This window comes from Morchella importuna (genome assembly GCF_003444635.1).
Source record: "Morchella importuna strain M04M26 chromosome Unknown Morimp01GS027, whole genome shotgun sequence".
Taxonomy (NCBI): Eukaryota; Fungi; Ascomycota; class Pezizomycetes; order Pezizales; family Morchellaceae; genus Morchella; species Morchella importuna.
Genome location: NW_025763424.1, coordinates 329,578 through 352,075, shown reverse-complemented (window position 1 = coordinate 352,075; position 22,498 = coordinate 329,578). Strand labels below are relative to the sequence as shown.

At 47.7% G+C, this 22,498-nt stretch overlaps 5 protein-coding genes across 5 annotated transcripts; 3 read left to right on the top strand and 2 right to left on the bottom strand.

Moving 5' to 3' along the window:
* Window positions 1–4,070: 4,070 nt before the first annotated feature.
* LAJ45_08015 (uncharacterized protein) lies at window positions 4,071–6,240 on the top strand (the record flags this gene model as incomplete). The annotated part of the gene is made up of 6 exons (XM_046117569.1): window positions 4,071–4,406; window positions 4,459–4,863; window positions 4,916–5,255; window positions 5,312–5,407; window positions 5,485–5,585; window positions 5,647–6,240. The coding sequence occupies 6 exons, from the start codon at window positions 4,071–4,073 to the stop codon at window positions 6,238–6,240; spliced, it is 1,872 nt and encodes a 623-aa protein (XP_045969218.1).
* Window positions 6,241–7,090: 850 nt separating this feature from the next.
* Window positions 7,091–7,872, bottom strand: LAJ45_08014 (uncharacterized protein; the record flags this gene model as incomplete). The annotated part of the gene is made up of 2 exons (XM_046117568.1): window positions 7,091–7,789; window positions 7,846–7,872. 2 exons carry the CDS (start codon window positions 7,870–7,872, stop codon window positions 7,091–7,093), a joined length of 726 nt encoding a protein of 241 aa, XP_045969217.1.
* A 2,058-nt stretch (window positions 7,873–9,930) lies between these two features.
* Window positions 9,931–10,281, top strand: LAJ45_08013 (uncharacterized protein; the record flags this gene model as incomplete). Its single annotated transcript, XM_046117567.1, has 1 exon — window positions 9,931–10,281. The coding sequence occupies one exon, from the start codon at window positions 9,931–9,933 to the stop codon at window positions 10,279–10,281; it is 351 nt and encodes a 116-aa protein (XP_045969216.1).
* A 3,857-nt stretch (window positions 10,282–14,138) lies between these two features.
* On the bottom strand, window positions 14,139–16,041 carry LAJ45_08012 (uncharacterized protein; the record flags this gene model as incomplete). The annotated part of the gene is made up of 3 exons (XM_046117566.1): window positions 14,139–15,357; window positions 15,436–15,590; window positions 15,760–16,041. 3 exons carry the CDS (start codon window positions 16,039–16,041, stop codon window positions 14,139–14,141), a joined length of 1,656 nt encoding a protein of 551 aa, XP_045969215.1.
* Window positions 16,042–17,839: 1,798 nt separating this feature from the next.
* LAJ45_08011 (uncharacterized protein) lies at window positions 17,840–21,944 on the top strand (the record flags this gene model as incomplete). Its single annotated transcript, XM_046117565.1, has 3 exons — window positions 17,840–19,382; window positions 19,436–21,420; window positions 21,486–21,944. The coding sequence occupies 3 exons, from the start codon at window positions 17,840–17,842 to the stop codon at window positions 21,942–21,944; spliced, it is 3,987 nt and encodes a 1,328-aa protein (XP_045969214.1).
* Window positions 21,945–22,498: the final 554 nt, after the last annotated feature.

The window sequence follows — 22,498 nt, the reverse complement described above, 5'->3', positions numbered from 1 at the left end:
GTCTATACTCCCGAATATGTTTTTTTGAACACGTCTAATGTTTGCGAGCAGAGGGCGCACAGCTAGAGTTCCCATTTTCCAGTGCAGAATTAATTCTTAGATTAGTACTGAAAGATTTTTACCTGAAAGACAGAGGTCCGTGCTGTGAAGGTGAAGGTAGAAAGAAGATCTAGAATTCTACTGGAAAGTTAGGGAAGAAGCGTTGTATTTCAAAGGTAGGGAATAACATTTCTTACTGGAGAAATAAGGAAAAGTTTTGTATCCAAGGCTTTTCACCCCCTAAATTAAAACCTTTTAGATCCGTGGTACGCAAGTCTTTTGCCCTTAATTTATAGACATTCTGGATATCCAAAGCTACAATGACTATAGGGGTCTGCAAGCCCCAGGAAATAGTATACAGTAATATTACAATGTCATGGTATTATCACCTTTAGGATTTATCTATCTAGGCAAGCACTCGTACCAAAACAAAACTATTACCTGAGGAAACGCTTACATGATGATTATCACGCTGGCACATATGACGAATAGGTGTGTGAAACTGCCATCAGGAATCGATGAATCGAATTTAAGCATGAATTGAGATAAAACTAACTGGTTATACACCCTAATTGATGTCATGTAATCATCAATCCCGAGCATTTGCATAGTTATAAACATCCACTCCGTAGGACTTCATTGTAAAAAAAAAAAAAGATTCACCCACAGGGCGCCCCACATGAGTTTACAGGACTAGACGATAGCACGAGGTGCCAACCCCCATGCGTGCCCACATATACAATGGCTATAATCATGAAATATATAGCAGCTACAGGATAAATACTCACCACGGGCTACGTAGTATTTTGTTGCAATTAACATAAGATTACTTAGCTGCACTGGTCACCCAAGGGTTCGGTCACATCTATTTCCAGGTAAATCATAAGGTGTATTCCGGTGCCCAGATCGAATGGTTGAAAATTGTATCAACCGTGTACTTCATGATCGCTTTGAATCGACCGTCATTACCACCACGTGCACTACTATTTAGTACAAAACGAAAATCATGGCAGACTCTCTGAGCTATCTTTATTTAGACGTTCACAATATCAACTATAATCATAAATCTATAGCTATAGTATAAATTGTTCACAGCGACCTCATTGATTCTATTCAATCCCACCCAGAATGCAAGCTAGCTGAGCTAGGTACCCACCTCGAGCCGCGATGCCTCCCGGGCCGTGCTGCTTCCAGATTACTGAACAAATACCCGCCTCGCTATATCTTACCCCCATGTACTACTTGTTATCCATGATCAACTCCATGGATGTGGGATGTGTGCCGCGTTGCCACCTCCAACAATCAAGATCGATCACCACGGTACCGCGTTATTACTTCCCTGTGCACCGCCTATCGATTGATTACTTTTCTACTGCATACATCTCTGCAAGCGCATATAAGGTCTAGAAGGGAAAGAACAAGAAACTTAGAAAAAGTTGGCCATTAGGATAACCCGGGAATGGGATATCCTCGTCGGCCTTAAGCTTTCAATGAGTGATGATAAATCATGGGGAGTAATGGCGCATCGTTTCAGACACTTCGTTCTTGGAATACTGCAAGACAATATCACCCAGGCAATGATACTTATACGGGACGGCTTGACATGTAGTTTTGAGAGTTACGGGTTTTATTCTAGCTCATTCAAAGTCATGTGCCCTTCTATAAGACCCGGGTCATTCAAACGGGGAACTGAACTGATGGGATATAAAATATTCAAATCTTGAGGGTAATTTTGTCGCTGATCACTGCAATTGGGCACGGATATTTCTCATTGAGAATGTACATACACGGTGAATAGGATTGAAAAAGCTAGAGGTTCCAGGTAAAAAGATCTAATATAATAGATATTGAGTATTGTCAAGAGTATTATATATGCATATGGTTTTGGGTTTGAATAGGCACCCACACAGCTGACAGACCCTGAATGATCCTTACCCACCGCTCGCTAAACGATAAATATGATAAAGCATCCAATTGTGAATCATTCCAAATATGTAGGAAGCGTCCCTTTATCAGCTGCGAGAGTAAGAACCTGGTCTGTACAATTATAGCGACTGCGGGGAACCTTGGTAGGTGCCGAGTGAGAATTAATGATCTCCATTCTAAATCTCGTAATATTCTTAAACTGGGTTGCCGTCAAAACAATGAAAATGAATAGATCTTCAATACTAGGGATTTATGAAATTGCTAAGGAGGCCAGCCAAGTCACGTCCAAAAATATGCTTTGAATACCAGAAGGGAGGGTACTAGTGTAAATAGAAAACAAACAAAATTCAAAACTAAGCAAAAGAACAGAATGTATAAATTGGTAAGAGAGAATCAGTCGCTTAAGAATCCTAATGTCGATGCTGGATCTGCTAGAAGTCTACTTGTACCTGCCCAGGGAACCTTGTGTACATATTTATTCGTATCACAGAGAGAAAGGTTTTGCACCTACGCATGATCACACGTAATCATAAACACATCAAGTACTTTGAGCCATGCAATTTGGTGCCCTGGGGTGTTTTAGGAGTTGATCTCAGGTAGAAGCGAGGCTTGGGACGGGTCTGGTTTAAGAGCTAGGCAATATTGTAGAACCGCCCGGGGAATAGGAATAGGGTATGAGTGGGGCGCGAGGTGATCCGTGATGCATAAGTACCTAGACTACTCTAGAGTACGAGTGCTCATAGGTAAAAATGCAGTGTACCTGTCTCTAAATAGAGCTCCTCTCTCCACTGGAGACTTTAAAGCGGGGAATTAAGACACCCATTCTTCCGAGCTCTTTATTATCATGCGAAGCAAAAAAAACCTCGACCAAACTCAGCTGAAAGACCCTGGTGAGCCAATGGGCGGAACCATGGATACAATAGTGGTTAGTAGATCCGTCACACACGCGGTAAATATTCAAGATAGCCGACTCTATCCAGGCCAGATCTAGCTCAAAGAATAAATGCCGTGAAACAATGATCGACATCGCATGAAAATAGCCGGGAATCTGCTGTTGTACGAAATGACAATTGGGGTTAGTGCTGAAGACTGCATGCAACAAGGCTAACTCAATCAGTGATCAAACAATGAGTCGAAAAACATCACCCACTTGAGTAGGCAATGGAGTATTCAACATTGGGAGCGATCAGTAAGAATAAAGATTTGCGTAGAGAAAAACATTAAGAATTATCATAAGACGTTGTTTTCAAGTAGAATTGGGACCAGTTGCAGTGACTTTAGCACCACTAGCAGCTCGTTGACCTTAATTGGATTATCCCCTCATGAGCAAGGCGCATGTATCTATGTCTCAGGTACCGAACTTCCGGGGATTATTCCCAATAATGACGTGCATTAGGATGGACAAGCGATAACAAGAAGATCTAGAAACCAAGAGTGGGTGCCGCGCCGATCTAGATTCAATGGAGAAAAGCCGAATCTCGTGCCTGAAACACCTAAGGAAAGGGCTGATCGAGAATATTAGGGAAATCAAGGGGGATACTGTCTTTCTTCGGATGTTTTGTGGTCTAAATTCTTAATTTGATAGATTAAAATAGGACATAAGAATTATTCCTACCTACGATCCGTTCTCTTTCGTCTCAATGCCCTTGTAGTCAACCCCCATATGGATATTTTGTCCGGTACGGTTGTACAGAAGTGCAATTGTTGGATGTATCTACGTTCGAGAGCGCCGTGGCAATAAACTATAATGCACTCAATTGCATGATAGTGATCATGTATCAATTGTTGCATATTTTCCCATCTCAGCTGGACCTACATGATCCTTACTCTATTATGTACTTTCCCCGGTATAATCATTGATTATTGGTTGATCATAGCCTGATATGCCAAGTTCGAGACCGTATTCTTCAGGTGGTGGAGAGAGAGAAAGGACTGTATGATATTCAGTTAGCAAGTGAGGTAATGATATTCCGTCATTCAGAAGTGGGGTAAGTAGTTCGTAGGTAGATATGAGCCCAAAAATCATTCATGCCCCTCTATAAAAGCCCCGCCAATGCCTCTCTCTTTTCTCACTATCAAGTCATCACTAGTCTTCACAGCTCAAGATGAAGACACTTCAAGCCATCTGTCTCCTCGCGCTCAGCAAGGGCGTACTCTCCACACTGGTTCAGGAACCCTTGGGATTCGAACCATCTTTCGACCAAGTCGTTGCACACGAAAGTGACAGTTCTCCACCCCCTAAGCAGAGAAGTCCCTCATTCCAAGATCCATTTGAGGCGCCGGCGACTGGTGGAGGACGTGATCCTTGGGTGCTCAACCTTCTACAATTAACTGGTGAAGGTGATGATGAGGAGAATGAAGTTACAGATGTAGAAGAAGATGCTCCGGGTTTCCCGGTTGTGCATTTGGACTACGTCTCTCACAGAGCTACAACATATCACGTTAGTATTATTGATATCGTACTGATTAGGTTTTCCTCTGACCCGGTTATAGAAAAAAGGAGATTACTACGTTTACAAAAACATTCGTTATGCTGCTCCTCCCACTGGAGAGCGTCGATTCGCTGCTCCACAGCCCCCCCCTGTGCAGGAAGGAATCCAGACAGGTTACAAGGGCCATTCATGTGTTCAGGAAATTCCAGACTGGATCTCGAACGTGACGAGTCTTCGATGGGTGATAAAGAACGCAGTATTTGGTGGTATAAATGATAGTGAGGATTGCTTGTTTCTGGATGTTGCTGCCCCCAAGAACGCAACAAAGGAATCTAAGCTGCCGGTTATTGTATGGATCTATGGAGGAGGCTACATTTTCGGAAGGAAGGATTGGTACCCCTACAACCCTACGGGGATGATGAGGAGAACCGAGGGAGGTGTGGTGTACGTTGCTATGAATTACAGGGTACGTACTAAATATTAATTATATGCCATCCCAAGAGACTAACACTAGATAGATGGGGGCTTACGGCTTCATGGCGGGACCTCTATTTTCTCAAGAAAGGAAAGAAGGTGTTCTCGACGCCGTTTCTAACGCCGCTCTCCACGATCAAAGATACGCGCTACATTGGGTCCAAAAATACATTGCGGAGTTCGGCGGAGACCCTGATAATGTCACCATTATGGGCGAGAGTGCAGGTGGAGGATCAGTCCTCCATCAGATGATCTGGCAGGATAAGGAAGAGGAGAAGGCACCCTTCAAGAGAGCAATTCCGCAAAGTCCGGGTTGGGTTCCGAACGCTGGAGGATTTAAAGCGGCAGATGATCTCCAGGACGCCACTTACAAGAGATTTCTGAGTATGGATTCTTCCTTTCGAACTTAATGGTTGCTGGCAGAGCTGATTGAGGCATAGGGGAAACTGGGTGTTTTACCCTCGCATGCCTGAGGGCTGCACCTTCTTGGCTGATTAAGAGGGCGAATATGAGGTTGATTAGAGATTCACCACACGGTTCGTATCTCTTGGTTCTTCTTTACATACCAATAACTAATTTAGTAATCGATAAGGAACTTTTACTTTCGGACCAGCCGTCGATAGGAAATATATCCCCGATCTTCCCGGAAGGATGCTCCTGGATGGGAAGTTCAACAAGGACATTGAGGTCATGGTTGGTGGTGTAGGAATGGAGGTACTTTCGGATCCATATCGCCTGTTAGCTTACTTATTTTTCTAACATGTATTATGGACAGGGTGCTGCATTCGCAGATAGATCAGTGGACAGCGAAGATAAGTTGGATGGATACCTCAAAACCAATCTTCCTCTTTCAACACAGGCAACCCGCGATACTATCAAAGAAATGTACCCTCTCGCCAAGTACAACGGTAACTGGACCGCCCGTGTCATCAGTCTCGCCGGTGAAGCTTTTATCGATTGCAATGCCTACATGCTTGGTGAGGCTTATGACGGTAACTCATACCACTACATGTTGAACCGAACATTCGTCGACGAAGTTGAACCTGCGGGCCACGGTGCAGATGTGAAATATACGTTCTACAACAACTGGCCACTTGTCGGAAAGGCTAATGCATATCTGGCGATGGCGATACAAAAGTACCAACTATCTTTCTGGTCAACTGGCGATCCGAATGAGAAGAAACCGGAATGGGCAGACCCAATGCCAAAGTGGGGAGATAATCACGGAATTCTGCGGTTTGATGGAAAGACTTGGGTTACCGCTGGAAATATTGATGATGAGACCATGAAGAGATGTGAATGGTGGTCTCATGGGCATTATGCCAACCCAGATGATCATGAATCATCAAACGAAAGGGAGTTGAAGTAAACGACGGGGGGTTTTCAATTTTTTGTTATGTCTGTTATGAGAATGAGAATGAGAATATTTTTTTATTTAAAAGAATGAATATGATTATCATCACCTGCCCTTGAAATCGAGTGATCACTTGTGTCCGCAATAAGATCACCGCATCCGGCTCCTCTCCTAATATGTCCTTGAAAAATATGCTGCATGATGAAGGTCCAAGTACTTAATATTCACTGAAAGGCTGGTTGTCTTATTTGTCTCCTTCGTGCAGTTGGGCAACACTACTGAGTAGCATCTTTGACATTTTCAGAATCTCACACTCATCCTCACACTATGTAGCTTATAATTGCATTATAGGCTGAACAAAAAAAAAAAAAAAAAATACTACCCTATATATATATAGCTAACATTAGCGTTATTAAGTACCTATAGTAGGGCATCAGGAGCCTAGGACAATGGCTAAAATATTATGCTGCCCATCCCACGATAGGGTTGACGGAGAAGACTAAAGAAAGTAGAAAAAACACAAACTACTCCTCCTAGATACGCCGCAGCCAATTGACTGAAATATAATTGTAACAAAAGGATACAAGGGTAACTCTTAATAGAATTATCGACTCCAACCCCCCGAAAAGAGTGTGGAGACCGAAGGATAATGAATGGGCCCTCCAGATCTCAGGCGCTTTGGAAAGAGGCTATGTATACAATTTAGTTATACGGGGCTTGCTGGTATTCACAATATTCTACTTAAATTTTCACGTTAAAAGATCAAGTTAAAAGAAAGAAAAGAGAATTACAGTAAATGTATTTACAAAGCACCCAATACGACCCAAAGCAAACTTTTTTTCCTCGCTAGCCAATTGAGGAGAATCTACTTTCTCCTGACTCTGGCCCACTTGTTCTTCGCCACCATTCCACCCTTCTTCATCCTCTCCCGCTGCATCGCCAGCTCCCTCTCCGCGGCCGCCAGTTCCTCGGCTCTCTTCATCCTCGCTTCCAACTCTTTGTACTTCGCTTCTCTTTGTTTCCTAATTTTCCTTTCTTCACCATCTACCCCCCTGCCCTTCACCTCCACCTCTGCTAGTGTTTCTAACCTTGGCCTGTTGAACTTCCGTCCCACAAGGTCCTTATGTGTGCCAAAGTATTCTTCGGCCTTGAAATCCTTTGCCTCCTTCTCGCTGTCCACGAAAACCATATGCTTCCCGCCGACCCCCTCCGCAGTATCCATAAAGCCGAGCTCCTTCTCGAGCCTGTCGATCTTATTCCGCTCCACCGCGCTCTGCGTACGAATATACCCCGCGTCCTGCGTCTTCAATAGCTTGACGACATCAGTGCTCATTGCCTCCGAGTCAGGGCGCTCCGTAACCTTGATCCCGTTGCGAGTGGTCGAGGAAGTCATGGCGAAGTAGAACTCGTCCGGGTTTCTCGTCGAGGCCTTTGCACGGAGGGATTTAAGCGCCTTTTTCTTTGCGTTGTAATCGCGCGCTCGAAGGACATAGTCCTTCTTCTTCTCGAGGAGACCCCATTTCGCGCGCTCCTGGGGTTGCGAACGCTCTTTGTGGTTTCGCCGCTGTGTGTTGCGTTAGTATTCTGCTTTGGGGGGTGGCAGGTAAGAAGGTTACAGACTTGGACGGCATTGCGCATGGACGACATGGCTGTGTAGAATTGAGGCTGGTATTTAAGTGTGGTTGTGGTGAGAGAGGTTGAGAGTGAGGTGAGATGGTGAGGTTTGTTTCGCTAGGTATCTTTGAGGCTCTGGAGCTTAATTCAACTTTTTTTTCGAGGTTGGACCGGGTTACCCTGAAGTATCATCATATCCTATCACTCGGCTATAGCTACCAGGGTTTTGTAACTGTTGTTTAAAAATCACACAGAGGTCCAACAAGCCTGTGCGCCGCCCACCGCACACAAAGCTAAAACTTAGATAGCGACGACCACACGTATAGCCGCGTCCGCAAGGTTTTGGCACTCTCAAGGCCGAGCTCAACGTCTGATGATATCAACAGCGAGATTAGCACTTTATATAGCACACGAGATAGCAAAAATGCTGTATTTGTTGCAATCGTGGATTAAAGCAGGGTGCCAAAACTTTGCGGGAGTCCTGGAAACAATATCTTGTCTACTTGGACGCATGATATATACCGGGCGAGGACTATGGGGTCTATAGATCTATAGAAGGGGTATCTGGAATTAACTTAACCAACTTACTAGACGAAATAAGTTCGCAGTTAAGAAAACCTAAAATAGAGAAGAAAAAAACAATTGTTGAATTTCAGAGTCACTCACTGAAACCACCAGCTGTGAATGCGCCGTAAGGGACTCGAACCCTTCCCAGTTGCTAACATTGATAATGGAAGGCAACTATGCTACCCCTGCACCAACGGCGCTTGATACAACATAGCAAATTTAAAATTTTGAATCTGCCAAGTGATACTAGCTTCAAATGTAGCACTAATGAAATTAAACGAGCGCAGAGCGGTCAAGGCGGAGTAAAGGGCTTCGACATTGCCGAACAGTACTTCAAAGCCAATAAAATTCTATTAATATTTGCTACGATTTAACGGGCGTGATTAGTTTTTGAGAAGGGTGAAATTACACTAAGTTAAAACCAACTGTATATACGGTGATTGAATTGGTTCTTTCACTCTAATCCTTCTTCTGGGATCGAACGTGCATAGAAACAATTTTGAAGTAATGGAATGCGGTGATAATACAGGGGAGATACTCTAGATTTTTACTATCGGTATACAGTACATATATATGAGTGTTCGCACCCTGATGGTTACATAGTAACTGCAATAGCGTAAAACTCTGTTCTGAGAAAACGAGCTGTGTTTAGCAGGTGATTCAGAAAACAACGTCAACCTCATAAAAACAGTGTTTTCATTTTCGCAACCGGACCTGCTTTTAACTTTTGGCCATCGTACCTGCATGTGGCAATCCCAAATCCGAACCCATAATCGTAAACCCCGCCGTCTTTACAATTACAATCTATCCGCGATGGTGCATCTCCTTGAAACGCCATTTTGAGATCTTTCTAACCGGAGGTCAAGAAAAATGTTGTTTTCTTATAAAAGGGCCGGCTCCTAAAGAGAGACCTTAAACAAATGACCACTTCCCATAAATGGCGCTAGTATCGGTCGGGTAAGCGTAAACGCACTGGTACCGCTTATGAGTTATAGCGCTAGCCGAGGGATTTCAAGACATCATGTTTTGATCAGCGAGTGATGGATGGTGAGTCAGTTGAAATACTACATGTAGTACCGCCTACTTGATATTCTTGCCAACAAAGACGACTACAGAATGCGAATAGTTTCACATATATATCTCCCCATCTGTCTATCACGATCATGTTTCACACTTAAAACCAATGAGGGCTCGACAGTCGAGACTCCTTTAGATATACCTCGCTAGATGCTCTTGATCTCCATCTCCGCTGTATCTGCCTTGTGAGTATCAGACACCTAGAGTACTTGAAAACCCCGACGTCAATCCAAATCCAGACACGAACGAATGACTTGCTCATATAAACCAGGGGCAAACCCGCCCATGATATGCCCCACAAACGTGACCTCCCATAGTAGACTTGAAATCAGAATGGACGCTTTAAAAGAAGCCTGTCCTCTTATCTCCCATAGGCCATGATACCGTCACAGCTTTCCCAAACAATTTGAAATCCCCCACCTTAAGAAACACCGACAGCCCTACAATATGGCGGCCTACAGAAACCCAAAGCACCAGAGAGATGCCCACCTAGCTCATATCAACGCCACAAAACACAAAATCGAGTCCCTGAAAAGACAATACATACGGCTTGAGGCCGAAATGAAGGAGTTGAAGACATACGGATACAAGTCCCACGGAATAGTGGGTGCGCTTAAGTGTATCTTCGGATCGCCGAAGAGAAACCTTGATGAGGATGCATGGAGGAGATGTTTACTGAAAAGGGCGGAGATCCGGAATTTGATGGAGAGGACGAGGAGGTCGATAGAGGCTTCGCAAACGGAGATGGAGGGGTTGTTGCTGACTCTTGGGAGTAAGCGGAGGCCAGTGCGCGTTTAGCTAGCTAGAGCGGATAAGGGGTTGATGAAAAAAGATTTCTGGGGCTTCTTCTCATCGAGTTTTGTTAGACGAGTTTTTTGTCCCGCTCCCTCTGACAGTTCTGCTTTGCGGCAGGTACGCACAGAACTACGGCTCTCGATCCAGGAGAGAAATTGGGGGGAACAGAGACCAACCTGGATACATGTAGCTACGATTTCGACCTTTCACTTAAACTAGGTACGAAGTACACCCTCTTTCATTATCATCATCTTCCTGATCCCTCTCAACAAAACGATACGAGGGAGATAACTGCAGCGCCCCCATCCGTTTAGCTCTTCGGACGCTACCAGTACCACGTCTTGATTTACCAGATTCTCCTTCAATCCCTCGGCCCATCAATAGATAGCACCCAAGAATTGACAGGTTGGGACTTCATTCGGCACGGAGCAGAATACGAAAACCCAATCTGACTAGAGAATCTGGCATCAAGAACTCCCTTACCCCCCATCCTCTTCGATTCCTCGGCCCATCAATAGACAGCACCCAAGAATCGCCAGGTCTGACCATCCTCCAGTGTCCTAGAAACCGAGGAGGACCGACAGACCTGGTCAGAGTGTTTGGTATCAAGAAATTAATTTACCCTCAACCTCTTCGATTCCTCGGCCCATCAATAGACAGCACCCAGGAATCGCCAGGTTTGACAATCCTCCAGCGTCCTAGAAACTGAGGAGGACCGACAAACCTGGTCAGAGGAATCTCACGAGTTCAATTTCCCCATCCTCTTTGGCCCCTCGGTGCTAATGCCGCCCAGGAGCCAACAGGTTCCAATTATGTTGGTTCTGTAAAACGAGCGAATCAACATAATCGAAACCTGGATAGAGGATGGAGTTGTGATGGAGTTGGGAGAAAGGGAAGAAAGAAGAAGGAGAGAGAAGAGGGTCTTATAAGAAAGGGCGGGAGGGCTTGAGCGCCAAGTGCGGCCAAATTAAAGAGTGCGTAGCCCAAGATTTTGTCGGGAAGTACATGTAGTTAGCGCTGTGATTATCAAATTTAATCTTTGTACAATACAAAAGTCTATCCGGAGCCGATGAGAATTACGTGTACGTGGCATACATGTAGTATGTCCTTAGGCTTAACACATAATCTTCGGGCTGATAACCCTTTGTGAAATCCATACCCCAATCCTGCTGCCCTATACCCATCCCTCCCAGTCCTCACGAATTGCCAAACAAACATCCACCATTGAGAAGGCGAGGGCGTAGAGCGCTTATCAGGCAAGAACCTTCATCTTTGTATAATCTGGGATAAATTAGAATCTCCTCTCCGCATCGTTCCTGCAGTACCTCAATCATGCGGTCCCGTCACTCATTCTCACTCGCCCCCTTTAAATTGGACACGCAGGGAGGATAACGAAACTGGAGCTTCTCTTTATGGTAATAAGAAGTATGGGGTTTGGTGTACCATGAGTAATAGACTATTTAGACCGAGAGATGTTCAAGTCCGCGGATATCTCTGAGTGTCATTCATCGTGTAAAATCCTTGGCCGGCTGACTCCGCCTGAGAAAATCTCGCTTTATGATCAATGGAGTTCGTGAATTCATAGTTAGATATTGTTAACCTATATAGGAATCTTACGTAGTAGTGCTACACTATACAAAAATATCGATCCTGGAATCTACATATCTGTCTTCCTGCACCCACGTACTGAGTGGTCTGTTTTATAGCCGCTGACTTACTTTCAACTACCACTAGGCTTATTCCACATATTCCACCTTCTCTTGGACGAATACAGGAGACATCCGGTTTTTGCAGAGTTTTGGTAATACTTGTCTCATCACAACGGACTTGTGGTTGAGGAATTTCTACAGGATAGGGTTCTTGGCGCGCTCCCTTGTCACCGGAGCTCATGGCAATGCTCTACCGCGCCTTTCATGGCCTTGCCTACCGTGTTATGTCAGATATCCCTATGAAACTCCAAAGAATGTCTAGAAACATTTTGTTAGTAAACTCTACCTAAATGCCTACCGTCCGGGATCCCCTCTGGATGACGAGAGCCCATGGGTTGTCAACGTGAATTACCTAGTGGCGCGCAACCGCTACCGCTCACCGAGTGTGTACAACTAGAAAGCTCTGGACGCCAGCCGTAAAAGTGGTTGTCTGATTTGCAATCAACTGCTTCTGCCAGCTGCCCGGTTCTTATCTTTACTTATCGGGGGTTTAGAAAATGTGGTGAGCTAGGAATTGACATCACTCATTAATTCGCCTAGAAACGACCATCTTTCCAGCTAGTTATTCAAGGAATGCTAGCAAAAAGGCTTATTCTGAAATTCACTGGTATTATACTTACTTGAACGAGCTTGGCCACTCTTATGAGACAAAAACCACCCCGCTATAAGATGAGCACCCACATACCGGACCAGACCGCACAGTCATCCCATCAACAGGTGGCGCAGGTTCTACCAGCCCCTTACAGACAATACACACCCATCTACCTCTAGTCATCAACTATATGCACGTCGATTTGCTATCGACATGGGGGCTAGCCAAAAGATCACATAACCCTTCGATTCCTCGGTCTGCCCCCAGGAATCGGCAGGTTTTCCATTAAGGTTCTTCGGCCATAACCGGCAATCCTCATGCAAAACCTGTATAGGGCGTTGTGGGGCTATTAAGACGATAGAGGTGATGGGGACAGGGATTATAGAGATGATAGAGAAGTGTATGCGGCAATGGAGTGAAAAGACGGTGTGTAGATGTGGCCCTAATCGCCAAGCCCCAAAGCCACCTCTCTCACCAACCCGCTACCCAAAACCTTATCCCCCATGCTAGACCCGTTCCCTAAGCAACTTGGTGCTCACCGCTCGCAGATAACGGGCGTGAGACTAGCCCCTAGTCCTGATCCCCCGCAGTCCCCCTCGCAAGCATCACAAACTCTCACTCGCACCAACACCTCCACTCACCAACCAATCCCTAGCGCCGCCAACCCACCCACACGCCCACGTTGCCCGCCAACTGCCGTCTTGGCGCCTCAACGTCCCGTCCGTCGAGATTTGGCGGGCCGACTTGGCGCTCGAAGCTTGCCTGGAAAGCGTAGCTAGTCCGTCCCGCGCCCCCCTCCCAGGCAGGGCCCGCTCAGGGTCCTATCAGGGGAAGGGGAAGTCGCTTGGCGGTTAGTATGCGTCATGGGGTGTCACTCGGGTGGGGGTGGGCCGGTAGCCGTGAGGTGAGGGGTGAGTGAGTGGAGTTTTTGTGGAGTTATGGTACAGGTATAGAGTACAGTTTTTGCATTCATAAGCTGACAATGAAGACGGAAGTGGGGAGGGGGGAGAAGAGGAGGAGGTGGTGAGAGAATAGGCAATAAGCAATAGATTTAACGCTGCATGTCAGCTGGTATATAACGAAGAAGAAAGACATCAACGCTTTGCACATGATGCTACTATAAAAAAAAATTCACAAGACGTTTTGACAAAGCCAACCTCGATCACACCACCTCTCCCCCCTTTACATACTACATAAAGAACGGAAAGAAGGTAAATAGTGAAAATATTGATTTGAAATAGAATACCGAAGCTTGAACGCTTTCGCCATAAGTTAATATCCCATCCCAATCCCAGGTCCATCATTCAATCCAGCCCACACCAGCAGCAGCAACAACAACATCAACAGCACACAGATAAACCACCGTCAGAACAGAAAGAAACAACCAGCCAAATGCAACCCATTGGAAGGAAGAGAAGTAAAAAGAAGCAGAAATGGATATAATGGAAGGTATGGAAGAGAAAAAAAACTACACACTATAGAAGAAGAAATTGTCCAAAAGAACCACAAAAACGAAAAAAAAAGTGACAAGAAAAAAGAAAAAGAACCCATCAATTGACCTAACGACGCCCACTCCATTCCTCTACGGGCCTGCCACCAATCCCCCCACTGCCACTGCTCATGACACCCATAGGCGGTTTCCTCTTCTCCCTCATCTCCGGCTGTGTCCCGGGCGGCGCATTGATTTGCATACCCTCAAACCCGATGCCGATCGTGCCCTGTCTATACTCTCTCTCGCGTTCCCTCTCGCGCTCCAAGTCCTTCTGTCGCAATCGCTCAACCTCCTGCTGCTCCTTGAGATACTGTTCCCGAGCCCTCTCCCGAGCTTCCCGGTCTGCTGACGGAACATTCATGGGCTCAGTGTGGCTCTTGTGGAGTTGGTGTCTTGAGCCTGATCGTGATCCAGAGCCGGAGCGGGAATGGCTGCTACTCTCCTCGCGGAGCCCTGTGTGAGAGCTAGTCCGGTTTGGATGGTGTCCCAGCGGGGAACCATGAGATCTCTCCGAGCGATCCCTCTCGCGGTCTACACGGTCGGATCCAGACGAAGGGCGGCGTGGGGCCTGTGGGGGCTCATGTATTGACTGTCTTGGCGGGGCAGGTGACTCACGGTGTGCTGCAGGTGGCGGGGACATGATTTGCGATTGGCGCGAGGGGCGGTTTAGGGGCTTGTCGAGGATGCCGTGCGCCCATGCTTCCAGATCCACGTTAGTCGATTTCGCGGCGCGCATGAATGACTCCTCCAAGAGCTCCTGGGGGGAAGGTCGCTTCTCGGGGTCTTTGATCAGGCAGTGCTCAATCATCTTCTCCAAGCTCGCCGGGAAGGCCTTGTTCTTGGGGAGACGCGGCGCTGGCTCGTTGACGATCTTTTGGAGCAGATCCAGAATACCCATTGGGCCAGCCGAGGCACGGGTTCCGGCACTTGTGCCGTCAGCGTCGAATGGGAAGCGCCCGATTGCCAGCTCGAGCAGTGAAAGACCCAGTGACCAGACATCGGATTTGACCGAGTACTTCGCTCCCTTTATGCGCTCAGGGGACATGTAGGTTGATGTGCCCACAAATGTGTCGGCAATGGAGTTGATGAGTTCTCCGGAGACACCGAAATCGCAAAGCTTGATTGAACCGCGGGAGTTGACGAGGATGTTGGAGGGCTTGACATCTCGGTGGAGAATTCGGTGCACGTTGTATAGGTAGTTGAGACCTTCCACGACGGCTTCTGAGATTTTCCCTAGGACGTCGATTCGGATCGGCCCTACTTTCTTGGCAATGCTGTCGAGTGAACTGTGGAGATGTTAATAAATTGATACTGGAGTAAAGCTCGAAGGCTCTCAAAAAGGTGATCTGAGCTTGATTGCTTACCCGCAGTCCATGTACTCCATGCACATGACGACGTCTCCCTCATTGAGGAAAGAACCGTAGAAGGAGACAATATATGGGGAGTGACACTCGTACATGATGTGCAACTCGCGCACGATCTGTTTCCGAACTGACGGTTTCGCATCTATATGTATAACCTTGAGAAAGTTAGCCCTCCGTTTTGAATCCGTTTCCACCTATCTCGCATGTAGTTCATTCCCGTGACCCCACCCAACCCACTCCCGCCAGCTGCCAAATACCCGGAAAAGACCAGCCCCCTCCCTGACCCGAAATCAAAACAGGATAGAAACAGGGAAAAAAACATACCTTTTTCGCCATAATGGTTTTTGTCGGCGCATGCACCACCTTACTGACCGTCCCGCCATTACCGGCCCCAAGCTCGTTCACAACCTTTAGATCCTCCGCTCTCAGGTCTAGCTTAAATTCCACCCCGATCTCGAGCGTGCTGAGCTGGTCGCCAATGTCGTTGATCTTGTTCGCAGGGTCTTCTATCGCCGGAGCCGCCGGTTTCGGGGTCTCTGAGAGCTTCAAACCCTTCAAGTTCTTGCGCTTGAGCGACTTGGCTTTGAAGCCTGATTCTTCGGTCATTGTTGATGTTGTAGGCGGGAGGAGGAGTTGATTAGGATGGAGGATTGCAGGATAAAGGGAGGAGGAGGAGTAGAAGTAGGGAGAAGAGGTGGGAGATAGGAGTAGAAGAGGGAGGTGGTGGGTGATGAACGGTGAGGAAGAGGGGGTAAGAGTATGATTAGAGGAGGGGGGTGGAGGTCCGTTCCTTTCGTTTCTGTTGTGCTGTCTGTGCTGTGCTTTTGTGGTTATTGGTCCACAATCACGGGATGTGACAAGACAAGACGCGCGGAGTTGCAGATAAAGGCCCAGAGCCAGAAGGCAGAAGGCAGAAGGCAGATTACGGGGGAGAGGGGAGGGGGGTTGTGGGTTTGTATGTGTGGAGTACAAGATAGCGGTTGTAGTGAGCGAGTGGTTGGTGGTGGGGCGGGGCAGACAGTCTACAGGCGTAGGCAGGCAGGCAGGGGATGCTTTACGTTCCCTGGTCCGAAGATGGCCTGGGTTTGGGCAACACCAAAGAGAGATCGTGAAACCCGGAGAATTGTAGAAGGGGCTGTTTTGGATAGATGGGGATGTCCAAGCAAAAAGAGCGAGGAGGGATGCAGAGCAGAGATAGAGAGAAGGAGAGAAGAGAGCACCCTACTAAATAAGTAGCAGCTCGAAATCACAGCTGAAATATAGTGCTGAGTGATTAAAGAAAGGACGAGAGAAATTATCACCGGGCCAATAAGTTAATTAGGTGGATATACCAAGGCACACACTGAGTAATACTCTCCTGAACGTCAATGGGGGGGATATATTCCTAAGGAGGAGGGGGGTAGAAGGTGGAGGAGGAGGACGCTATGATATTGTTATATACCTCTTACGCGAGCTTTCTATTGTCTAACACCACGACCTTGCAATTACTCACACAGACAACGGTGAATACCTCCATGGCCTCTAGATCTTGTTTATGATGATCCGTAAACGCCCATTAACAAACCAAAACCCCAGAACCGGGGCCCGTAGAGCCAGTACAAGCGCCCGATATCGAGAAAGGGGAACACGGTCCACAAGTGGCTTTCTATTCTTAGCACCACCTACCACCGCGCTACGCATATGCTAGAGTAGAGTATGCGTTTTATGCTATGCTGCCTATGTGTTTTACGCATATGCTATGGGTTGGTAAACCTCATTGAAGGGTGAATAGTATAATGAATAATTATCCAGGTAAAAAACTGATAATTGTTTGTTTAATGACTAGAGAGCCTAGCCGACGACCAAAATAGAACAGAGACATAAATGCCAAGGAAAGAGCTTAATCATCTCATGGCACTACAGGCTATGGGTGAGGCGAAAAAGCCAAAAAAAAAAAAAAAAACTCACCCAGCTCTCGCCCCCGAAGGCAAGTAAAAACACTTGTTCCCAGCACTGGCAGCGGCGAGTGTAAGGAAGATCCCCGATCGATCAGTATAGCCCACGTCCCCTTCTGCCTACTGCACCCTATCGTTACCATTCAGCCCGTCAAATGGGAAAAACCCCTCTAAAGACCCTTTTCTCCCAGGCACTGCCTGCTGTAGCTGTTGTTCGAGACCCCGCGTTGCCAATCACGTGCCGCAAGATGTAACCCTAGCCCATCCCGCTAAGATCACGTGCACGGCTGTCCGATCCTTAGTCATTCCCACGCGTAAAGTAAACTTTAGTATGTAGCCCCTTGGCGCGTTTCCCCTAGGCGCGTTACCCAGAGACACCGTTGCCGTTTCGAGCGAGAACTTTACAATTCACGATTCTGGTGAATTGAACCCACCAATCCTCCACACAAACACCCATCATGGCATCAACAATGACTCCCTCGCCTCCGGGCACCCCTTCCCGCGACAGCATGAGTGGATCGCCGATTGTAACGCCGCGAACAAAAGTTGCGAGGTTCATAGATATGATGGCCAGCGACTCAGAAGACGACGATGTAGAAGAGGATATCACTGTTCTCCTAAAGAAGGCTGCAAAGCCTCCCCCTGGCGTCACGGACAAGAAGAATACCCTGAGGACAGGGCTTGGTTCAGACGACGAAGATGAAGAGTTAGGTACAGAAGAGCCAGTGACGGAGAGGCGGTTGTTTAACCCAGAGAATGATACAGATGAGGACTCAGATATGGATGCCGAGGAAGAAGAGGAAATACGACCCCGTGGAAAGCTCGCTGCGCGAATGATGGCTGCACACAAGGCACAGGCGAAAACGAAAAAGGCCCCGGCGCCAGCTCCGTCAGCTCCGCCACGCGAACATCGCAGTCTATTTGGTAGAGACGAAGAGCCTAGCGATGCAGAGATGCAGGATCAAGAAGACTTTGAGGAAGATGTCACACCAGCCCCAATCCGAAAACGTGCGCTCAAACAGAAACGCACATCCCCCACGCCCTCTCCCACCGCTACACCAACCGCAGAAGAGGCAGACAACAGCGATGATGAAGAGGATGAACAGCAAGATACAGCACCCATTTCCGCCCAGCGTGGTACCCCCGCATTCGCCGCCCTAGTTGCGCGAAAGGGGGCAGAGCGCGAAGCCCGAGAAGCTGCTGAAGCTGCCGCTAAACCTGAGCGCCTCAAGAACCAAGTAGAACAGGATGACGAAGAATACAGCGGCTCGGATACAAACCACTACGCCAACTCGCAAAAGGCGCCAAGTCGACGGCGCGCGGGAAAGAAGGCAATGGAGGAGATACATAAAGAGACACAGCGCATGGCACGGAGTATGCAATTGGCACATCAGGCGACAACGCGGAAAAAGATAACGAAGCAGAGCTTGTTCGATAAATTCAATTTCCGCACTGCGGCGGCGGCGGTGGATAGTTCTGTTGAGGGTGTTGTTGAGAAACCTAAGCCCGAAGTTTTACCCTTAGAGCAAACCATAGTGGAAAGGATCGAAGACACGACGATGGATGATGCAGAGATCCCGCTACCAAATTCACAGCTCGAAGCCATGGACCTAGACGCAACACCCTCAAAGAAGCTCGATAAGGGCAAAGGCAAGGCGGTGTATAACGGCCCTCCAATCTCTCTTGGTAAAGGCAAAGGTAAAGAAGCAGCTTTCAGCCCACTCCGCCTTGACAAGGCCAAGGGTAAAGAAGCAGTCCCCAGTCCACCACGCCTCGACAAAGGCAAAGGTAAAGCGCCCCCTCCTGATACCAAAAAACGGCTCTCCCTGCCACCCGTCCGTGTAATCCTTCCTTCACGACCTTCTACCACTACCGCCGATGACTCCGACTCAGACCTCGAGATCCTGCCAAATCAACCCTCCACGGCAGTAGCTACGTTTATTGAGCGCCAGAAGATGATCCGGGAGCTACGGAAAGCGCGACGCCCATCGCCGCCGCGGGCTAAGAAGGCGGGTCAGTTGAGTGCTAAGGAGCTCCAGATGGAGTTGGTACGGAAGGGGCGGCAGCAAGCGGAGATGGAGCGGGAGGAACATATCCAGGAGCTGCGAGCGAAGGGATCATTGTTCCTACCGCGGAAGAGAGAGAGAAGGAGAAGGCCGAGGTGGACGATCTCTTAGAGAAAGCTAGGCAGGAGGCGCTCAAGATCAAGAGGGCTGAGAAGAGGCAAGAGAAATTGGAGAAAGGGCTAGAGATTGATGATGACGATGAAGAAGATGAGGATTGGGTGGACGGTGATGAAGAAGATCCCATCATTGAACTATTGTCAGGGTCCGACGAGGAAGGTGGAGACGAAGAGGAGATGGATGATGTAGAAGAGGGTGGGGAGAAATCTGATGTCAATGATTTCTCGGACGACGAGAAGAGAGAAGACGGGGGACTCCAGGACCCGAATAGTACCCCCGTCTTTAGTTTGTCCTCTATGCGCCCTCTTACAAATACAACGCCACGCCTCTCCGAAGTGCCATCGGCATACATTGACGACGAAGCCTCCGATGACAGCGACGGTGGTGAGTTTGCGCCCCTTAAGAAAAAGAAGAAGCAGCAACGCAAGAAGATGTGTGTTATCTCCGACGACGAAGAAGAAGAGGCCCCACCCGCCCCCAAACCAGCTGAATCGAAGATTCCCTCCATATTCCGCCGGCCGAACGCCCAGCCACCAATGATGATGATGGACATGGGGATGACCCAGCTGTTCGAAAGCACCATGGGCAATCCTAATGACGTACAAATCGCTACCTCCCAGGCCGCCAACCCCGAAGACCGTATCAATCTTCTCCGGCGCGACGCGGGTGAGATGATGCCGAACACGCAGATTCTCGACTTTGGCGATGGGACCCAGAGCCAGAGCCAGGACGAGAGTGCAAAGCTCAAGCTCGACTATTCTCAAAGCCAGAAATGGCCCGTAGAAGACTCGCAGCAGATGTCGAAGGTGTCGCTGCAGTATGGGTCGGATGAAGAGGATATGCCAGATCCAACACAGGATCAGGGCTTCACGATCGCGAATACTCCAGCGCCGCCGAGATTTACACCGGAGCCGGAGGTGCCTAGTACACTTTCAACACAGGTGTTAGATGAGCAGTTTGGCGCACAGAAGAAGAGGAGGGGGCGATTGGTGAGGAAGGATATGGATTTCTCTGACGAAGAAGAGGAAGATGAGGAGCGAGTAGCTGACTCTGCCGCTGAAGAGGAAGAAGAGGAGCTGCCGGATGTTGCCAATCTCTTTGACTTGATGAAGAGGTCATCAAAGAAACAGGCTGAGAAGACAAAGAAACCAAAAAAACCAGACGACTTTGACAAATCCAAGAGTGAAGCCAAAGGCATGGTGCAGGAACAAGCTGAAGAGTCGGAAGATGAATATGCCGGAATTGGTGGCGCCTCCGATGACGATGCCGATAACGGCCACGACAGCGAGATGGAGGACATGGTCGACGACACCAACGGCGAGGCCGTCGACGAAAACGACATGGCTGCTTTCTACGCCGAGCGTGAAAAGGCGCAGGATGCTAAAGACGTCACGAAGCTGCTCAAGGATATGCAATCCGGATTCCTACGCAAAAAGCGCGGCGCCAACTTCGATCTCGATGACTCCGAAGACGAAGACGATGCGGAGGCACGACGCAGAGCTGCGAAGCGAAGGCAGATTGCGAAGATGAGGAAGGAGCTGCTCAAGGATGAGAATATCGAAAAGATCGCTGCTAATCCCAAGAGAGCGGCGTTTTTGGCGGCGATTGAGGATCGCGATAGAGATGAGGAGATGGACTTCTTGGATAGAGGTGAGGAGGACCTGTTTATCGAGTTGGGCATGGTATCGCAGACGGATGGTGTCTCTCAGAGTCAGACACTCGAAGAAAGTGAGGAGGCGAGCCCGGTCCCGGTGGCAGAGGATGAGCAGCGGGGTGAAAGGAGTAAGGAGGCCTCATCCTTGCAGGCATCAAATAGTAGAAGAACGGCCAACAAAACTAAGATTACATCACTGGCCCAAATTCGAGAGGTAATTTGCCCCCCTCCCCCGTGTTTATCATCCGAGTGACAGTCCATGACTAACATCTTCCATAGCAACTATCCTTCCTCGTCGAAGAAAGAGATTCCCAAATCGACTTCTCGGATGAGGATGAAGAGGAAGATAAAACTGCTGTACTCCGCCGAGAGCGCATCGGCAGCGTCATCGACCGTTCCGCTGTTGCGCGTGCCAATAGTGCCACCAGTAATACCACAAAGCTTGCCTTCCAAACCTCAGGCAATGCTTCAACCTTCAAAGTACCAACTCTTCTTCGCCGTGCCACCTCAAGCAGTCTTTCAGAGTCTTCTGTCGGGACCGAAAGGACTCTTGGTCAGGGTGATGGCGCTGTGAAGAGGGGTGGCAAGGCGAGCTCCTCAATCAACTTCCAGTCTAGAGAGCAGCTCAGGAGTAAGGTTGTGCATGAGCGGGAGGCAAAGAAGAAGATTGAGAGGAAGAAGGAGGGGCTCAAGAGACAGAGTGTGTTGGGCGTTTTGGCGAAAGGTAGCTTTAGTTGAGTTTCTTTTCTTGTATGGGTATTTTTATCTTTTAGCCTTTTCTGTATGCGTTTAATAGGGTCTATACGAGGTATGATGAATGCACGGGTGTGTTTGGGTTGTGTTTTTATTTTCATTTTTTATGGGTGTAGGAATAGATATCCGGAGAACCAATATGGCTTCTTTATGTAGAGTGTTATTTATATTAGAGGTTCGAATGTTTTGATGACGGTAGTGCATGGTAACGAGTGGCAAAAAAGGACTTATAATTTCCTGAAACGTTGTCTTTAAGCTTGCGAGTACTTTCAACCTCGTTTACCGCTGTTTAAAAGATATCATAATTCAAGGTTTAAGGTCCAACGTCTGGAATATAATTTTAATGGGGAATGTCGATGAGGTGCCAGCTAAACTGCAGAGAATGTCCTTTTAGCGTTTAGTTTCAACCAAATAATTCACTAATGCAAGTACTAGGATCACAATCACTAGCGCAATGATACTAGTGATATCTGCATTCAAATTTTCTAGTCAATCACCTTTTCTCAAGCGCCGTTGGTGCAGGGGTAGCATAGTTGCCT